This window comes from Delphinapterus leucas, unplaced genomic scaffold, assembly GCF_059928025.1.
Source record: "Delphinapterus leucas isolate spDelLeu-1000000601 "Yukka" unplaced genomic scaffold, BTC_Dleu_Yukka2 spDelLeu_asBTCV2_sq80, whole genome shotgun sequence".
NCBI classification, from domain to species: domain Eukaryota; kingdom Metazoa; phylum Chordata; class Mammalia; order Artiodactyla; family Monodontidae; genus Delphinapterus; species Delphinapterus leucas.
In genome coordinates this window covers 723,426-744,100 of record NW_028322289.1, presented here as the reverse complement: position 1 = coordinate 744,100, position 20,675 = coordinate 723,426, and the positions used below count along the sequence as shown (strand labels likewise).

Here is a 20,675-nt window from a genome sequence, read left to right as displayed (position 1 = left end):
AGGAAGGAGCCCTGAAGCTCGCGGTGTTCCTGCAGACACTCAGTTGTGCACAGGGAAAAAGCAGGACAGGCTACTCGGCAAGTCAGCAATGCTGGGAAAGATGACCATGTCAGCAGAAATGACTACCTTGTCCACACAATTACCTGTGTAGTTAGTTGTAATGAACAAATCCACCTCCAGAACAACTCTTGAAAATATTTAAGCTGTTTCCGGTGAAGAATCGGTCACCCCAGTTAAGTCAGACAGTAAATGTCTTGTGAATTATGATGAACAGTGAATTTTACACAAATTTGTCTGAATTCAAATTGGTTATTACATGTATGTTTTGTTTCCAACATTTGAATATCCAATAAATAAGCATGAGCTAATGTGGAAAACCAAAAATAAGAGTTTGCGTCTGACAACTTGGAGCTCCCTGAAGGTGAGGTGGAGATTTGATAAGCGAAGATATGTACCTCCGTGGGATTAAAGTCTCTTCCCAAAATCTACCATTGAGCCTTGAGCCTTGACCACAGCTGTTTCCCTGACCAGCCTTAAAGCATCGTTTCATTCCTGGACAAAGAGGCACCCAGGAATGTGAGGGGGACCCCGGGTGGGCGCTGAGTTCTCTGAGGGCACAGTCAGCACCCTCCTCACAGGGGGAGCCCCAGAGACAGGGGCCCCCTTTCACTACTTTTTACTTTTTATATAAAGTTCCCTCCCACATGAAAATATCCATGTAAGTCAGAAGATTAAAAAACATTTGAATTCAGGTATCTCCTCATACTTGAAGACACTTTCTGGGATTCATTAATCTTACCCACAAGAAGATGAATCAGCTGTGGTTCTTCCTCTTTCTGGTGTCAGCTCCCAGAGGTGAGTGTCTCAGGGATTCAGACGTGAACACATGGGGAAGCTGCATCTGAGCCCATGAGTCACCATGGTTCTCTCTGTCCACAGGTGTCCTCTCCCAGGTGCAGCTGCAGGAGTCGGGACCCAGCCTGGTGAAGCCCTCACAGACCCTCTCCCTCACCTGCACTGTCTCTGGATCCTCATTAACCAGCTATGGTGTAACCTGGGCCCGCCAGCCTCCAGGAAAGGGGCAGGAGTGGGTTACTACCATGTGGAGCAGTCGAAGTACAGACTATAACTCAACTCTTTTTTTTTTGTTAACATCTTTATTGGAGCATAATTGCTTCACAATGGTGTGTTAGTTTCTGCTGTATAACAAAGTGAATCGGCTATACATATACATATATCCCCATATCCCCTCCCTCTTGCGTCTCCCTCCCTCCCTCCCTCCCTATCCCACCCCTCTAGGTGGTCACGAAGCACCAAGCTGATCTCCCTGTGCTATGCGGCTGCTTCCCGCTAGCTACCTATTTTACATTTGGTAGTGTGTATATATATGTCCATGCCACTCTCTCTGGGACGAAATGAGAGAGTGGTATAACTCAACTCTTAAGCTGTGGCTCAGCATCACCTCCAAGAGCCAAGTCTATTTATCGCTGAGCAGCCTGACAACTGAGGGCACAGCCGTGTACTGTGCGAGAGACACAGTGAGGAGAAGTCACTGTGAGCCCAGACACAAACCTCTCTGCGCGGAGGCACGTAACCACCAGGGGGCGCGTAGGACCCAACAAGTACAGGGCTGAGCCCCAGGAGCAGGTGCAGATGGGGGCTGGGAGGGGATTCTTGTTAGAACCCGTGCTTTCCTCTTCCTGCCCAGGAGCTCCACCAGAGACCCTCTTCTATTTCCTAATGTTTCATCGTTGTGGTTTATGTCATGCTCACAAAATTGTGTGTGCATATATATTTTTTAATTTTATTTTTTTATTGAAGTAGGGTTGATTTTAAACACACACTTAATGCTCAGCAGTTACAGTTGTTTTTTCTGCTTTATTTTTCTTTTTATCAAAGGATCTCAATACAACACCGAGGCTCACCATCCTTTTCCCTGTGAGTCTGAATCTCGAAACTGGTAAATATCCTGAGAAGGCACATGAGATTTTTAAGCATTATTCATTTCAGTTTTGTTTTTGTACATGTCGATGGAAGAGAAACACCCTCCTGCTTTCAGTCAACCTTCACAGTTTGAATTCTGTAGCTTGTTTGCATTGGTATAGACACTAATGTCAGAATGTCCCAATACTTCATATGCAATGATCCTCATTAGTCACAGATCCCATATCTGCAAATTCACTTACTTGCTACCTTTTATTAGCACCCTAAAATAACTTCTGTCATTTCGTGTTCATTCATGGAAAATTGCAATGTGGTCGGTTCTTTGAGTCACCCAAAACAGACACACACACTTTCCCAGCTGAGGTCAGTCAAGGTGACACTTTCTTTTCTTGTTTCACCTACCATCATGGAAATGAGCACTTTCTGGGGTCAACCTAATGCCATGCTTTTCCCTTTCCTGTGATTTTTGGCAATTGTTTAAAGTACCCCTAGGCATAGGGCTGAAGAACAGTATAGCGTCCCTAAGCACAAATGGACTTAGGAGAAAATATCCATGACAGATCAGCTTCATTCAGGCATGAGTCATGTGGCCATGGGCTGTGGGATTGATATTCATATTTCCAATATAAATCTCATGCAAAAAATGAAGACAAAACTCACTGCTGCATATTTGAGGCAGCCTTGGAAACTTAGCTTAATTCCAACTGCAGCATGGCAAATGGGGTCTTATGGCCAAGAAGAGGGTGGGGTGGAATGGATTGAAAATTACTAACAAAAGAAATATAGGCTAAGGGGATTCTGGTTACATAGACTCAAAAGGATTCTTGCTAAAGGGAGACCAGGGTGATCAGATATCGCATGTGTGATAAGAGGTTTGATGGATTTGATCAAATATTGAGGGTGATCAGAGTTCAAGGGTAGGGAGTTCATATTAATCTGAGGTAGTGGTTTCTTGACAATACTTGCTCATGCAAATACAAACACAGAAGCCCACAGGTCAAGACTAGTTGAGAAGAGCATTTCAAGTAGCCTGTTGCCTAAGATGTGGTCAGGGATCATTGTCACACTTAAGAAGAGAAATGTTGAACACAAAAATAAACCAGGGATGAACACACACACACACACACAGAGAGAGAGAGAGAAGACTAGATGAGGACTCATTGAGAAGAGGTCCATCTGCAAACAAAGGAGAAAGGACTTAGAAGAACCCAAACCTGCTGACACCTTGATCTTAGACTTCTAGTATCCAGGTCTGAGAGAAATATATTTCTGTTGTTTAAGCCACTCAGTCTGCTATTCTGTAATGGCTGCACCCACCTACTAGTACACAAATGATATAGAAACAGACAGATGTATATGGAAATAAAAGTATCATATTGTAAAGGAAAAATCACCCATTCTTCAGTGGTGACATGATGTTCATACCCAAAAAGACATATATGTGCCTATTATAACATTCTTTAGAATTTAGAATAGATGACAAATGATTTCTGGATAAATTAATGTCCAAATTATATTGGTTTGAGTATAACTTGGAAATGAATAATATAAAAATTGATCAAAATTAAAGTGCAATTTTTCTTATCAAACAAAACTCGAATTTTTAAGGAAGGATGTTTTAAAGTAAATCCAAAATTTGTGGGGGTATTGCTATGTAAAGCGTTGTAAACATAGGATGAGAGGTGAAGGATTATGATATAGAGCAAGAAAATAACAGAGTACGTGCTATGGAACTGTGTTCACTACCTTTGTATGAAAAGGCCAACACAGTGTGATGGAATGTGTAAAGCTGGTGTGTAACTAATGAGAAAGTGCACAGCATCTGTTTAACAAGCAGCTCAGAGTCAGAACACAGAAACAGAGAAGGTGCGCGGGGGCAAAGCGGGGGGCCCGAGGCGGCCGGGAGGGCACGAGAGGAAAAGTGAGAGGTGCCGGGCTCTAGGCGTTAGGATCGGATGTGCCCTCGGGAAGTTTCCACGTGAAACCCTGGGAGGGAAAGGAAGTCCTGATGTGTTTACTGCCACACACCTGCCCTCTGACTCTCCTTTGTCCAAACACTCCTGTTCTAGAAGGGCAGGACCTGTGGTCAGTGAACAGAAGCTGTGTCCACCATGGATCTCAGCCAGCACCCTCCTCCAGAGCCCCAGAGAGGGGCCAGCCATGACCATCTTTATATGGAAACATGCTTCCCACCTGCACATCACACCCTGGGCTCAAGGGGAAAGCACAGCACCTGTGCTGTGCAGAGTCAGGGTTCTCACCTTCACTGACATAATTCTCTGAAAGTCAAAGATTTAATGAAAAAGAACATGAAATCCTTCGGGTCATTCCTCCTCTTGCTGGCATCTCTCAGCTGTGAGCATCTCCTGGGTCTGAGGAAGGTGGAATTATGGGGTGACGTCTGTGAAGTGGGTGCCACATTACTTTTCCTTCCCCAGGTGTCCTGTCCCAGGTGCAGGTGCAAGTGTTGGGCCCAAGACTATTGAAGACCCTCTACCTCACCTGCCCTATTCCGGGATTCTCCAACCAAAGAGTGCTGACTGCTGGGACTAGATCCCTCAGCCCCCAGGGAAAGGGCTGGGGTGACCGGGGTGCTTTGGTTCTGGGAATAGCACAGCACACAAGCTGTCTCTCCAGAAATGACTCTCCACCTCCAGAGACACATCACAAATTTAGTTTTCCCACAAATTTAGTTTTCCCTGCAGCTCAGCTCAGGGCACAGACCTAGGACACAGCCCTGTGTTACTGTCCCAGGAGGCCCAGTGAGAAGTCAGGGTGAGTCCAGACAGGAACCTCCCTGCAGGGGCCGCACCAACCACCGGGGGCACTCAGGGTCATCAGGAACAAGAGGACCCATTTCAGGGCAGGGGCAGAGGATGTCATGGAGGGATTTTCTCTCAGAACCTGTGGTTTCTCCACTGGATCACTGCCACCCCTGAAAGCCTCATCCACAGTGATTCCAGGGAACTTTCTTGTTTCTAAACTTGAGACGCTTTTCATGGATTCAGGCTTGTCTGTGTTTCCCCATCTATCTTTGGAAGAGCCGCACAGAAATATTTCTTCATGAGACCTTTATTTGAAGATTAGGTTACTACTTTCTGTTATTACTTGTCAAGTTTTTAATCGTTTAATGACATAAATAATTTTTACTGTTGAACTTTAAATCTGCTTTCCACCATCAGATGGATTTCCAATTCCTCTCATCCTGAAAATCTCTCCAGTCCTGTCTGATGCAATGCCTTTCACTTGAATAGTATGAGTCATGTTGATATTCGGAAATTGATGTCCATACAGCACTGCAGTCATTCTCTCCTCAGAGGACCTTTGGAAATGTCGGGCCACAGGCTGGGCTGTAATATGTGGGCTGTGTTTCCGGTACCTTTTTATCTAGTGTGGACATTGATAATAGAGAATTAGATAAAAGAGAGATAGATAAAAGGGAACAGAAACAAGTATATCCTAATCGTATGGAAAATAACCATAAAAACTGACTACATAACCCATATTTAGGGAGTGGTAAAGGCTCGAATGTGTAAAGATGATACAAGCACCCGTATGAAGTTATTTGTATTAACATAAATATTTTTAAAACTTTTGTAAATACTTTTCTAGCTCACTCCTCAATCACTTGGTGAGTGTCTGGTTTTCTCTCTAAGAAAACGACAAATATATTCCAATTGGCGGCCATTGGCATTCCTTCCAGCAAGCGGATGAGGGGCCTTTTGCTCTACATCATCCCCAGTATTTAACTTTTTTATTATTCTGTGCTTTAATTGTTGTAATAAGTGAATAGCAGTATTTCATCATCGTGTTATTTTATGTTTCCTTAATGAAGACTCCTTTTAAAACCTTTATCTCTTCTATGTGTAAGTATCTTCAAATCACTGGCACAGTGTACATTATTTTCATTTTTTGTTGCTGTTGTTGAGCTGTTAATTTGCTGTGTATTCATGATACAAGTCCATATAAATATGATACTAGAAAGCACATTCTCCAAGTCTGTGCTTTAATTCCCTTCTCAGTGAAGTTATTGTTACTGTTGATGTTGTTGTTTTCAGAACAGAAGTTTTAATGGATACAGAAAAATTACAAATTTATATTATGAATGATGTTTGGTGTATTATATCTAAAAATTCATCATGTAACTCAAGGGCACCCATAATTTCTGCCATGTCCATACTCCAGGCCACTTTCAGGGATGGAAGGTTAAGTTCACCTTCCTGAAGGGAGGATGACCATGATGAGGTACCTGAAGTTATTCATTAAGGGAGATTTATCCTACCTTCCCCATTAGATATATTTATTCAATCTCTTTATATAAGTATGAATCAAGTTATTTGTTTCATATTTTCTGTGAAGGTTATATACTAAGGCATTTTCTTTGCTTCTGTAATTCTGACCACTTGTCACCCAGGAGGAGCTCTTTCAGATTGTCTCCTGTATCCCCTTTATGGGTCCCCATCAATTTGTGTGAAGTTCCTTACTTTCTGGTGATACAAGAATCTTCAGAATAATCATATGTATTCTCTTCTCTGGCCCTAGAATTAGCCATGCCGCAGCTGAGTTGCAGATCCCATTCTGGAGAATAGTAATAGGAATCAGAAGATTGGGGATTAGGATACTAATGCTTGTGTCTTGTCTACTGGGAGCATTAGCTCTAGACCCTATAAGGTAAAGGACCTTGGAAATATATCTGTGTGCACTACCCCACGTATACACACACACATCTGCAACTAGCTCTGTATCTCACCTTCTGACCTGTGTTAAGGTAAATGTGAGACAATACTTACATCTCCGATCCTAGTGTAATATCACATGGTTAAATCCAGTCTTTCCACCTTGCTTGTCTGTTACTTTCCATCCAACAGTGAGAAACCTGGCTCCACCGATGCCATCCAGCTACTAATTGTTCAATTCCACATGCACAGTAGTAACAGAATTCTTAGCCTGACTCCTGATGGAAATACCGTTATCCACGAGGCTCTAGTGCTTATGTGCAGTGGCTTAGAACTTAGCCTTTAGACTCCACTCATTTCCAAAGTCACTTAGGTCAAAACCTACTTTCCCACCTTCTTCAGCCATGTTAATTCATAGATTCACTATGATATGAGGTATCATCTTTACAGTGTGCCTCGTTCCACCCTTCAGTCTCTGAACTACTAAGTGAAATTTATATTTATACTAAAAAGGTTCTCCTATTACTGTGTATATTTTGACAGATTCAGAGTGTAATGATTCCACCACTGCAATTTCATAGAGAAGAATTTCACTGTCCTTAAATATTGCCCATGTTTCACATATCAAACATCTTCTTCCAAATTCCTGCTAAATGCTCATCTGATTGGTTTATATATAGACTTGCCTTTTCCCAAATGTGAACTAGATGAAACTGAACGTTTTCAGACCGATTTTTTAATTAGCAATATGCATTTAGGATTCCCTCATGTCCTTTCATGGTATAATAGTTTAATATTTAGATTGCTGAATACAATTTCACAGCATGGATACATCGCTCACTGTTTATCTGCTAATTTATGGAAGAATGTATTTGTGGCTTCCATTTTTTCTCAGTTGTAAATGAAGAGACCACAGTAATTCATGGGAAGTCTATGATGAGCTCTAAGTATCAAGACACTTGTGTAAATATTACGAGCATGACTTTGGGGTCCTACATTAAGCTCTGTCTAGGTGTGTAAGTGACTGCGGGGAGGAAGGGCTCTGATGCAGGGACCGCTCAGCTGACCCAGGCATCTTGCTGAAAGGATGTCAGAGCCCAAGCAGTGTCCACACGAGGTGGACACAAGGCCCAGCCCTCAGACCAGGCTGAGCCCCCAGCCTACAGTCAGGGTCACCCTCCCTTACACGTGAGTGTGCATCACAGGAGCAGGTCCTGCAGCTGAACTTGAGCCTCTCACAGCGACCCTGCATGAGGCAGGGTGGGCTTCTCCTCCAAGCCCTCCCTAAGCAGAGACGGTGAACAAAGTAAAGAGCTGCTGTCAGTGTAAACTGTCAGGGGTTGTGGCAGTGTTTTGTGCGTCAGTCAGCACCCGGAACATTCTTATTCATTTCCGCATGTGATCCTATTTCACCATTTCATATGTGGTAAATATATGGCACAGTGGGACTGGATGAGGGGACAAAGGTCACACTGTGAGCGGAGATGCTATGAAACAGTGCAGATCCAAGTCCAGGGCCAAGGTCCTCTTTCCGAGGATGCAGGAGGACCTAACAGCTCAGGCAGGAATCCTGAGCTGTCCCAGGTAGGAAGACACACCTGTGTTGATAGAGAGGTAACACCATCTGACTCACACTTTAGCAGGACCACGCTGACACTGGCAAGGTAGTTACTTAGGAGACGTTGGGACACTATTACACCCTAACCACACTCGACCTCAAGGTATCCGTTTCTAGTTTAATCTTGTAGTAGTTTTTATTCCATTCAGCAGCCTATGGCAGCATTAACAATCTTAGTCTTTGCTATTCTGTGAGCATTTGTCTATCCAAGATTTAAATTTGTTGCTCTCTTAGTTCTCTAATTATCTGATATAATGGTGAGATTTTGATAATGTGCAACTTGCCCCATTTTGAGGTTGTTTTAAGAACATTAAAAAAGAAGCATTTTCTCAGGTTCTCATCTCTCTACATCTCCAAGACGAGTATCAGCTTTATTGTAACGCCCAGAAACTGGAAACAATTCCAATATCACACATCAGCTTAATAAATAAGCCAATCATGCTATGATCATTCTTTAAATGCAACCTGTTATTAAAACCAGGATTCTTGATACACACAATAACATGATAGTATTCACAACTATTTGTGCTGAGTAAAATAAGCCATAATAATAAGAATACATACAATATAATCCCACTTTTATAAATTCTAGAAAAGGAAAAGTAATCTGAGATAACAAGGAAAGATCAACGGTGATGTGGGGACAGGATGGAAGATAAGAAGGGACAGGAAGGAAGAAACCCAGAAACTACTGAAAATAATGAGAGGAATTGATTTGTTCTCTCCTGATAATGCTGATGCCTCCGTCAGTATTCATCACAGTGTTCATTCTGAGTGTGTGCGCTTTATTATATGTCAAGAAACTCATTAAAGTAATTACAAATAAAGAAATGCATGACTTGGGAGGTAAGGAGTGAAGGGAAGATACTGAAACATAAGAGACTCTTGAAAATACTTCTCATCAACCCTGACCCTCTCCATATATTTTAGGTAAACACTAGAATAGAGCAAAGTCATCATGAGCTCATTACAGAAGGGGTTTTTGCAAACCTCACCCGGCAACTCCAGCTCTGTCCTCCAGTGGGTTCCAGGGAGCAGACTGGCCCAGAGCTCAGGTGCAGATGCTGGACCTCACGGTCACCCCATGTTTCTCCTTGGACACTACACACACCCTCCATTCTTCTGGGTGTAGTTTACACCCCTAATATGAGGGTAACAATGACAGCTACATCACGGGATGTGTGTGCATATGTAAAATGACATATGGGTCCTACGTGTTTACTGTGGAACAATCAAACAATGAAAGTTATATTTCCCAGATGCTATCAACACCACAAAATCCAAGACTCTCACACCTGTTCTGAGACCCTGCCCTTTCGGAGGACGTTCAACGACATAACCTCTTATAGACTATAAGGTCATGCAAATAGGGTCCTTCCTCTGTTGATATAAAGCAGCCCCAGCCCTGACCCTGCAGCTCTGGGAGAGGAGCTCCAGCCTGGGATTCCAACGTGCCCCCATTCAGGGCTCAGGACAGAGCACTCACCATGGACTTTGGGCTGAGCTGGGTTATCCTTGTGGCTATTTTACAAGGTAATTTATGGAGAGCAAGAGACACTGAGGATGTGAGTGGATATGGGTGAGGGAATCACTGGATGTGTGACAGTCTCCTGACCAGGATGTCTCTGTGTTTGCAGGTGTCCAGTGTGAGGTGCACCTGCTGGAGTCTGGCGGAGGCTTGGTACAGCCTGGGGGGTCTCTGCGACTCTCCTGTGCAGCGTCTGGATTCACCTTCAGTAGCTTTGACATGAGCTGGGTCCGCCAGGCTCCAGGGAAGGGGCTGGAGTGGATCTCAGTTATTAGTAGTAGTGGTGGTAACACATACCATGCAGACTCTGTGAAGGGCCGATTCACCATCTCCAGAGACAACTCCAAGAACACGCTGTATCTGCAAATGAACAGCCTGAGATCTGAGGACACGGCCGTGTATTACTGTGCGAAAGATACACAGTGAGGGGAAGTCAGTGTGAGCCCAGACACAAACCTCCTTGCAGGGAGACAGGAAGGGGGATGCAGGGGGCACTCAGGACATACAAGTGTGTGTTTCAGCCCCAGGAGCAGGTGCAGATGGTAGTTAAGGGCTGCTTTCCACTAAGGGTCTGGGGTTTCCTCTCCATGTAGCAGTTTTCCCTGGGGAACCTCTCTGGACTCATCCATGGTTCTTGACTTGCACTTTCAGTCTCTCAATTAGAAAGACTTTGAAATAGGGGAATAAATGTCATATAAGAAAGGCAGAGACTCAAAGATATATATTCAGCTTTTCCCTTGTCTAAATCTTGTCTAAATTGACCCTTTTAAATACTATTCCAGCGGATGTATAAAGAGTTAAACATATTCTTCCTTCCTCATTGTGATATCTCAGCCCTGCCCTACTGTAGACCAGCTGTCCCTGCCAGGATGCTGGCTGTTTACTTGCCTGCTAACCTCTTGCATGAGAAGCATAAATGCGCTGAGCAGCCCCGGATCCTCAGTGGGTCGCTGGGAAAGATGCCAGTTAGAGGGGACATGGGTGGGGGTGTTTCTACATGTGCTCCTTGCTTCCAGGCCCAATAGAATCCCTATATGCTTATATGAGACCTGCATCCTCTTCTACTGTGCAGTTTATTTTATGTCAAATATTCATCATCACAGCTATTACCAATAGACACATATGTAGTTGGCAGGGAAAGTTTAGAGTCAGGTGGATAATAACATGAATTTTCAGAAGCTGCTGAAAACAAATCTATTCTCCTTTCTTCACCACAGCATCTTACGTGAGCACTAAAATGCAGGAAAGTCCCACAGCTTCTCCTTCCAGGAAGAGTCCTGCAGCCTCACTATGCAGGCCCACCTCCGTCCAGGAACCCCTGCACGAGCAAAAATAACCAGGGTGGAGACGCCCAGGCCTGGACGGGAGGCCTCACTGTGTCCTGATGTGTGCTCTCCAGCACATCACTGCCAAGTCCAGGCTGCAGTTTAGCTTCACATCTGTAAGATGCAGGTAAACCGATACCTACATCACATGCTTGGTGTGCATATGTAGAAACAAAATAATAAAGGAGGCCTTGAGTGTTCGGATCCAGGGTAGGCCACCCCTAAATATGCCTCCAAGTGACTTAAGACAGAGCCCACTACAGGGACACTCTGAATTTCCTCCAAGTCACCCTGAAATGAGAAATAAACCTCCCATGTGAAAGGTGCTCTCCCCCATTTAGGTGTGGAAGTGAAACGGTCCTTCACCTCATGCTTTCCACCTGCCTTTTTTCTGTAGAAACAATTTAGCCAAAGAATAAGTTTCATCTGAGAAGTGAGCAAATGCAGAAAGAAGGGAAAACTGTCCAACAAGACTAAAAACTAATAGTTTAGTTATTAAGCAAATCAAGGACCTTTGGTTCCTCCTCAAGGGCTGCAGATAATATTCTTGTCCATGTCCCATGAGCCGTCTTATAGATACTGAAACTCCCACCAGGAGGAAGAAGTTAACTGCATGATGACCAGACTGTAGCCATGACATAAGCTGCCACAATTCCAAGAACTGGCCTCAAGAAATGAGAACAAACCGACCCTGGACCTGAAGATTAACTCTACTTAAATCAATCAAGATGAGGCTGATCACAACACCTCATGACCAACTGCAAGACGACTGTCACAGCTGACTCTGCCGTTTCTGCCCGTAGCCCCGCCTTCCGCCTATAAAAGCCCTTTCCCACAGATGCTCAGTGCTGGGTGACCTTTGGAGAGAAGTCTGCCCCCCACCCCCGGGTGCAGGCAGCCAAAATAAAGCAAACTTTCCTTTCACCAACTTTGCCTCTTTATTGGCCTTTCAGCACCAAGCAGCCAGACCCTGCTTTCCTTTACAGAGGGACACTCTTATCACCAGGGATGGGGAATTCAGGCCTGGAAGTCTCTATGAACAAACCTTGCTCCTTCTTTAATGACTACGCAAGCCCAAACCCTGCTTAGGTTGTTCGCTATTTGAGCACCAAAAGCACACATTTCCTCCTTCTACCAATTCCTCACAAATATTGCATTTTGTCTAAAAATATAAAAGCTGCCTGCTTTGGTCACTTCTGGGTCCATTTCTATGGCACGTCCATGCACATGGTTAAATTTTTTTTCTTTTCTCCTGTTAATCTGTCTTTGTCAATTTTGTTATCAGCCCAGCCTCAGGAACTCAAGAGGGGCAGAGGAGGAGATTTCCCTCCTGACATGTCCCAGGTGTCTTCTCTTCAGCCTCACGTTGTACAACCTCTTAGGAACCTCAGTCCTCACAGCCACTGTCACTCTGTTGACATCACCTTGCCAGGTGTGTTCTTCTGGAATCTCTACTTTGCGTTTCCATCTCACCATTCGATATTTCTTCAAATCGGTATGAGATTTCAGTGTCCATTGACTGGATATACACAGTTTATTAATCATTCCCTATGAAAGGACATGTTGCTTTTTCCAAATTTCGGCAGATATCAATAAAGCTAACTGAGCATCGTGGGCAGGGTTTTCTCTGGACTAAAGTCTTACTGTCTTTCACAAACATACAAAGGAGCACTATTGCTGAAACATAGATAACAGTATGTTTAGTTTTGCAGGAAGCCCCCAAAATGTCTCCCAAGGTGCACCCCGTTCTGCATCCCCACCAGCTGTGAATGGACCCCCTGCAGCTTCACATCCTGCAGGTGTTTGAGGTTCTCAGAGTCCTGATCTGATCCACTCTTGTAAGTTTTCAGGGATATGTCCTTGTTCGGAACGGCACTTCCCTGTGACATATGTTCTCCCACAGCCTTATTTGCGAACTCTTTGTCTTTTTGGTCAGGTGTCTGTTAAGGATTTTAGCCCATTTTTTAAGACTTTTGTTTCTTTCTTATTGTTGAGTTTAAGGCTTCTTGCTACATATTAGATAACAATCACATATACTAGATATGTCTTTTGCAAACATTTTCTGCCAATCTGTAGCTTGCCTTTGGGTAAATTTTAAATGTATTTTTTTTTGCTTCTCAATTACTTGTTGTTATGTTTCTATTACAATGAAAAGTGAAGTTAAACTTTCACTTCCTAAGCCATGGGAACTTCATGTGGGAACATGTCACAGTACACTCAAAGGCCTCTTTCAGATACTACAAGGATGGAATGGGTAAACAGAGGGGGGACTTCGTCAGAGATGCTCTTCTGGAAAAGTAGAAATGTACCAACGTACCCTCCTTCCTGTGTTGCTGGTGAGAACTGTGCTGCGTGTCCACAGAGACACAGATCCTTGATGAGAGAGTGAGATTTCATCAGTTAAAATGATCGTTTCCTAACAATAAATTTTACCCATGATGCATCTGAGTTTATGAATGATTATAACTTGAATGATTCAATGGATTTAGCAATGGTTGAAAACAAAATCAATACCTTGAATTATTATTATTAATTTTAATTTATGTTGCCACAGAGAAGAATTTGACAATCACAATTTCAGTAACACATTTCCATTACTTAGACTTATACTTCTTAAATTTTAGATACCTTGTTGTTTCATAATAAATATTTCATTACATCCCTCACGTTTGAAACTGGATTCCAAGTGGACCTAGAAGATGAAATGTGAGGATAGCGAATGTCTGTACATTCAGTAACATCTAAGACAACTAATTTAATATCACACGAGGGCATTGCTCATTTCCAAGTATACTTCCTGCTTCTTCTTTTCTCAATGATTCCAACAAACATACTAAATGACCTAAACCATCTGTCCTCAACGTTCCTGAAATCCACAACTCATTCTGAGCTTATACTCTCAAGATTTTATAAGGGAAAACACAGAAACCATCAGAAGGACCTGCCCACGTGGTCCCCATGAAGCCACCACCATCAGCCCTTCTCCCTCTTATCACGAAGGTCAGGCGCTCTTGCTGTGACCATCACTAGTAACCTGCAAAGAAAGATGACTGAAATCTCCCCACTTCTTTTTCCCATCACCCACTGGGCGTCTCTAATAGATATTCCCTCCAGCATTATCATATGACCTGGTTTCCAGACTGAATGGACCCCAATTATCTCCACAAAGGAAAAATAACTTTTTTCAGTTCTGGTGAACTAACACATTTTTCCTAGGGTTAAATGGACCCTAACAACACATCCCCACCCACTGAAACATAAAGACACCTGTTATATATCCTTCTATGTTAACATGAATTTGGATGGATCTCCTCTAATCTACCAGCTCATGAAGGACAGGTCAGATGCTGGGGCATCTGTTCAAATGCAGGCCCTTCTTCCACCTGGTGAATAATGGGCCCACCTGGTTCTAGGTTTTAGATGCCATCCCTTCCATTATCCTATCCCATGGCGTATCAGCTCAATTTTCAGTTCCTGACAACAGGGTGCAGACTTGTCCTTTGATTCTTGCCCATATTACTTTGTTCGGCTCTCCTATTATCGACATTCAAGCAGGCAGATCCTTTAGTATTGAATTTACTCTGCAAATATTATTGGACAAGCTAGAAGAAGTATCGTACTCTCTTCATGAAAGAGTATGGAGTAAATATCTTCTCACAGACGGCAGGCTCGACATCAGTCAGTGTACAGGTGAAATCACTGGGCTGAGGGAGAGCTGACCTGCCCCAGACCCACAGTAGTGACCTCTCAGGGCAGGAGTGGAGCCAGCGCTACATGTACAGGGTGTCAGTCAGTGATGGGGACTCACGTTGGTCTTTCTGGTTCCCAGGAGAAGTAACATCACTGATGACACTCATGTCAACATCCAGCACCCCTGGCAACCCCACTATAAATTTCAGACATACCATTACCATCGTGATCCCCAGTTTACATCCTTGCAGACTGAAATGCAGGTGGTGAGGCCACATCCTCAGTGCCCACAGTGAGATGGGATGGAGCTGTGCTCTGCTCTCCAGCACCATTTACTTATATGACTTCAGGCACAGTCCCAGGACTCAGTGACTCAGGGACTCAGGAAAGCTCTCACGTGGACTTTTCAAGGGAACCTGCTTCCTGAGGTGAGGACTTTCCTCTGACCATGACACCCACATACTCCGCAAGCCATTCACTTTGAAGGTTTACTTCCAAGAATCATGCATGTTCTCTCACCCAGTGCAGTGGGAACTGTGTTCGCTGAGCTCCAATGTCACTGGCTGTGACAGGGAGAGTATAAATGAACACTTCTAGAAGTAGTGAGTCTGTGCACTGTGACCAGGTCACCCGCCCAGCATGTTGGAGTCCTGAGGAGCTTCCAGGAGCTGTCTGTTCTTAGACCTTGCTAGCCCTGGGGATTCCTCAACGTCCACCTGCAAGGAAGGAGCCCTGAAGCTCGCACTGTTCCTGCAGACACTCAGTTGTGCACAGGAAACAGGCAGGTCAGGCTTCAGGCCATGTCAGCAGTGCTAGGATCCATGACCATCTCAGCAAGAATGATTACCTTGTCCACAAAATACACGGTGTGTTTAGTTGTTATGAATAAATCCACCTCCAGAGTAACTCTTGATAACATTTAAACTGTTTCAGGTGAAGAAATGTTCACCCAAGTTAAGGGACACACGAAGTCCCTTGTGAATTATGATAAACATTAAATTTTACCTCACTCTGTCTGAATTCAATGTGATTATTACATGTATGGTTTGTCTCAAATACTTGCACATCCAGGAAATAAACATGAGGTAATGCAGAAAGGAAAAAACAAGAGTCTGTGTCTGACATCTTGGAGGACCCTGAATGTGTGATGGGTATTTATGTGAAATATATACATCCATGGGATTAAAGTCTACTGCCCAAATCTGCCGTTAATCCTTGAGCACAGCTGATTTCCTCACTAGCCCTTCAGCATCATTTCATTCCTGGACACTGAGTCCCCCAGGCATAGGGAGGGGACGCCAGGTGGCGGCTGAGTTCCCTGAGGAAACAGTCAGCAGCGTCCTCAGGTGGAGTCCCAGAGACTGGGACCTCCCTTCACTACTTTCTGCTTTTTATAAAAAGGTCCCTCCCTTATGCAAACATCCCCTTAGACCACAAGGTAAAAACAAAGTACCTGTTCACTTAAATTCGGGTTTCTCCTCATGCTTGAAGAGAATTTCTGGGCTTCAGGAATCTCATCTGCAAGAAGATGAATCCACTGTGGTTCTTCCTCTTCCTGGTGTCAGCTCCCAGAGGTGAGTTTCTCAGGGATTCAGACGTGAACACCTGGGGAAGCTGCATCTGAGCCCATGAGTCACCGTGGTTCTCTCTGTCCACAGGTGCCCTGTCCCAGGTGCAGCTGCAGGAGTCGGGACCCAGTCTGGTGAAGCCCTCACAGGCCCCCTCCCTCACCTGCACTTTCTCTGGATTCTCATTAACCAGCTATGCTACAGTAGCCTGGGTCCGACAGCCTCCAGGAAAGGGGCTGGAGTGGGTTGGGGGGATAGATAGTGATGGAAGCGCATATTATAACCCAACTCTTAAGTCCCGGCTCCGCATCACCACGGACACCTCCAAGAGCCAAGTCTACTTATCGCTGAGCAGCCTGACAACTGAGGACACAGCCGTGTATTACTGTGCAAGAGACACAGTGAGGGGAAGTCAGTGTGAGCCCAGACACAAACCTCCCTGCACGGAGGCCCGTTACCACCAGGGGTCGCACAGGACCCAACAAGTACAGGGCTGCGACCTGCAGCAGGTGCATATATGGGCTGGGAGGGAATTCTTGTTAGATCCTGTGCTTTCCTCTTCCTGCCCAGGACCTCTACTAGAGACTCTGTACTGTATCCTAATGTTTCATTGCTGTGGATTATGAAGTGTCTAAAAATTTTTGTGTGCATATACATATTTGCTTTTTATTTTTATTATAGCTGTGTATATATATATTCATATGCACAGACCCATATAATACTCAAGAATTAAGGTTGTTTATCATTTCTTTATCTTTTTCTCAAAGGAGCTCAAAAAAACCCTGCAGCTCACCATAATTTTCAATTTCAGCCTGAAGTTTGTGAAACGTGTAAATATCCTGACAATGCACATGAGATTTTTAAACAGTATTAATTGTTGTTTTGTTTTTGTAGATGTGGAAGGAAGAGACACACCATCCTGCTTTCAGGCAACCTGTACAGGCATTCTGAATTCTGCAGCGGGCAGTGTTATAGACTCTAACGCCAGAGCGCTCCAATACTGCACATGCAATTATCCTCGTTATTCACAGATTCCAAATCTGCCAATTCACCTACTTCTAGCTTTTATGAGCACCCTAAAATAAATACTGTCATTTTGTGGTCATTCACAGACATTAAAAATGTGGCCGGTTGTTTGAATCAGGCAACACACATGCGCGCACTAACACACACACACACACATACATACACACACACACACACACACACACACACACACACACACATTTTCCCAGCTGAGGTCAGTCAAGGTGATGCTCTCTTTAATTGTTTCAACTCCCGTCCTGTAATTGAGCACTTTCTGGGGTCAAATTAGTGCCATGCTTTTCACATTTCCGTGATTCTTGGCGATTGTTTAAAGTAGTCCCAGGCATAGGGCTGAGGAACAGTCTAGTGTCCCTACGCACAAGTGGCTGTGAGTGGACTTAGGGAAAATACACATGAGACATCAGCTTCATTCAGGCATGAGTTATATGGCCATGGGTGCTGAAAATGATACTCATGTTTCCAATATAAAGTTCGTCGGAAACCTGAAGACAAAACTCGTTGCTGCACATGGGATGCAGCCTTGGAAACTTCACTTAATTCCAAATACAGCCTGGCAAGTGTGGGCTTATGGCCAAGAAGAGGGTGGGGTGGAGTGGACTGGAAATTATTAACAGAAGAAATACAGGCTAAGGGGATTCTGGTTACATAGACTCAAAAGGATTCTTGCTAAATGGAGACCAGGGTGATCAGATACCGTGTGGGTGATAGGAGGTTTGATGGCTTTGATCAACTACTGCGGGTGATCAGAGTTCAAGGGTAGGGGATTCTCATTATTCTCACTTAGCAGGGCTCTTGACAAAAACTGGTCATGCACATATAAACACAGAAGCCCACAGGTCAAGACTAGTTGAGAAGAGAATTACAAGGATCCTGTTGGCAAAGGGGTGGTCAGGGGTCTTTGTCACACTTAAGAAGAGGAATAATGAACAGACAAGTAAACCAGGGATGCACACAGAAACACAGAGAAAAGACCATCTGAGGAGTCAGTGAGAAGACGTCCATCTGCAAGCAAAGGAGAAAGGTCTGAGAAGGACCCAAACCTGCTAACACCGTGACCTTAGACTTCTCGCCTCCAGGCCTGAGAGGAATCCATTGCTCTTGTTTAATCCACCAGTCTGTTATTCTGTAATGGCCACACTAGCCAACGAGTACACCTATAATATAGACGCAGATAGACATATATGGAAATGTAAGTATCGTATTGGAAAAGGAACATCACCCATTCTTCAGAGGTGACATGAAGCTGTGTCCACTCTGGATCTCAGCCAGCACCCTCCGCCAGAGCCCTAGAGAAGGACCAGCCATGACCATCTTTATATGGAAACATGCTTCCCACCTGCACATCACGCCCAGGCTCAAGGGGAAAGCACAGCACCTCTGCTAGTCAGAATCAGGGTTCTCAACTTCACTGACATAACTCTCTGAAAGTCAAAGCACTGATCAAAATGAACATGAAAATCTTCTGGTCATTCCTCCTCTTGCGGGCATCCCTCAGCTGTGAGCATCTCCTGGGTCTGAGGAAGGTGGAGTTACAGGGTGACATCAGTGAACTGGGTGTTTCCTTGTTTCCCCTTTGCCAGGTGTCGTGTCCCAGGTGCTGGTGCAGGAATCGGGCCCAGGACTATTGAAGACCCTCTCCCTTACCCGCTCAGTCTCTGGATTATCCATCACAAACAGTGCTGGCTGCTGGGACTGGATCCCTCAGCCCCCAGGGAAAGGGCTGAGGTGACTGGGGTGCTTTGGTTCTGGGAGTAGCACAGCATACAAGATGTCTCTCCAGAAATGTCTCTCCACCTCCAGAGACACCTCACAAATTCAGTTTTCCCTGCAGCTCAGCTCCGTGATGACCTAGGACACAGCCCTGTGTTACTGTCCCAGTTGGTTCAGTGAGAAGTCAGGGTGAGTCCAGACACGACCCTCCCTGCAGGGGCCTCCCCAACCACCAGGGGGCGCTCAGGGTCATCAGGAAACAAGAGGACCCATTTCAGGGCAGGTGCAGAGGTTGGTATGGAGGGATTCTCTCTCAGAATTTGTGGTTTCTCCACTGGATCATTGCCACCCCGGAAGCCTCATCCACAATGATTCCAGGGAACTTTCTTGTTTCTAAACTTGAGACGTTTTTCATGGATTCAGGCTTCTCTGTCTTTCCCCATCTATCTTTGGAAGAGCCGCACAGATATATTTCTTCTTGAGACCTTTATTTGAAGATTAGGTTAATACTTTCTGTTATTACTTGTCAAGTTTTTAATCGTTTAATGACATAAATAATTTTTACTGTTGAACTTTAAATCTGCTTTCCACCATCAGATGGATTTATCCTACCATCCCCATTAGATATATTTATTCAATCTCTTTATATAAGTATGAATCAAGATATTTGTTTCATACATTGTGTTAAGGTTATATACTAAGGCATTTTCTTTGCTTCTGTAATTGTGACCACTTGTCAGCCACGGGGAGCTCTTTCAGATTGTCTCCTGTATCCTCTTTATGGGCCCCCATTCATTTCTGTGAACTTCCTTACTTTCTGGTGCTACAAGAGTCTGCAGGATAATCATGTGTATTCTCTTCTCTGGCCCTAGAATTAGCCATGCCTCAGCTGAGTTGCGGATCCTTTTCTGGAGAATAGTAACAGGAATCAGAAGACTGGGTATTAGGATACTAATGTTGGTGTCCTGTCTACTGGGAGCATTGGCTCTAGACCCTATAAGCTAAAAGACCTTGGAAATATATCTGTGTGCACTACCCCACATATACACACAGACGTCTGCAACTAGCTCTGTATCTCACCTTCTGACCTGTGTTAAGGTAAATGTGAGACAATTCTTACATCTCCAATCCTAGTGCAACAACACATGGTTAAATCCAGAGTTTCCTCCTTGCTTCTCTGTTACTTTCCATCCAACAGTAAGAAACCTCTCTCCACAGATTCCATCCAGCTACTAATTGTTCAATTCCACATGCACAGTAGTAACTGAATGCTTGGCCTGACTCCTGATGGAAATACCGTTATCCACCAGGCTCTAGTGCTTACGTGCAGTGGCTTAGAACTTAGTCTTCAGACTCCACTCATTTCCAAAGTCAAAACCTACTTTCCCTCCTTCTCCAGCCATGTTAATTCATAGATTCACTATATTAGGTATCATCTATACAGTGTGCATCGTTCCACCCTTCAGTCTCTGAACTTCTAAATGAAATTTATATTTATATTAAAAAGGTTCTCCTATTACTGTATATATTTTGACATATTCGTAGTGCAATGGTTCCACCACTGCAATT

General features: G+C 44.1%; 1 gene segment (V, D, J or C); it reads left to right on the top strand.

Annotated features, from left to right (window-relative positions):
• The first annotated feature begins 9,668 nt into the window (after positions 1-9,668).
• Positions 9,669-10,205, top strand: LOC149743792 (immunoglobulin heavy variable 3-23-like). The segment is given in 2 exon segments: positions 9,669-9,771; positions 9,876-10,205. Coding segments are annotated over 2 exon segments (363 nt in total).
• Positions 10,206-20,675: the final 10,470 nt, after the last annotated feature.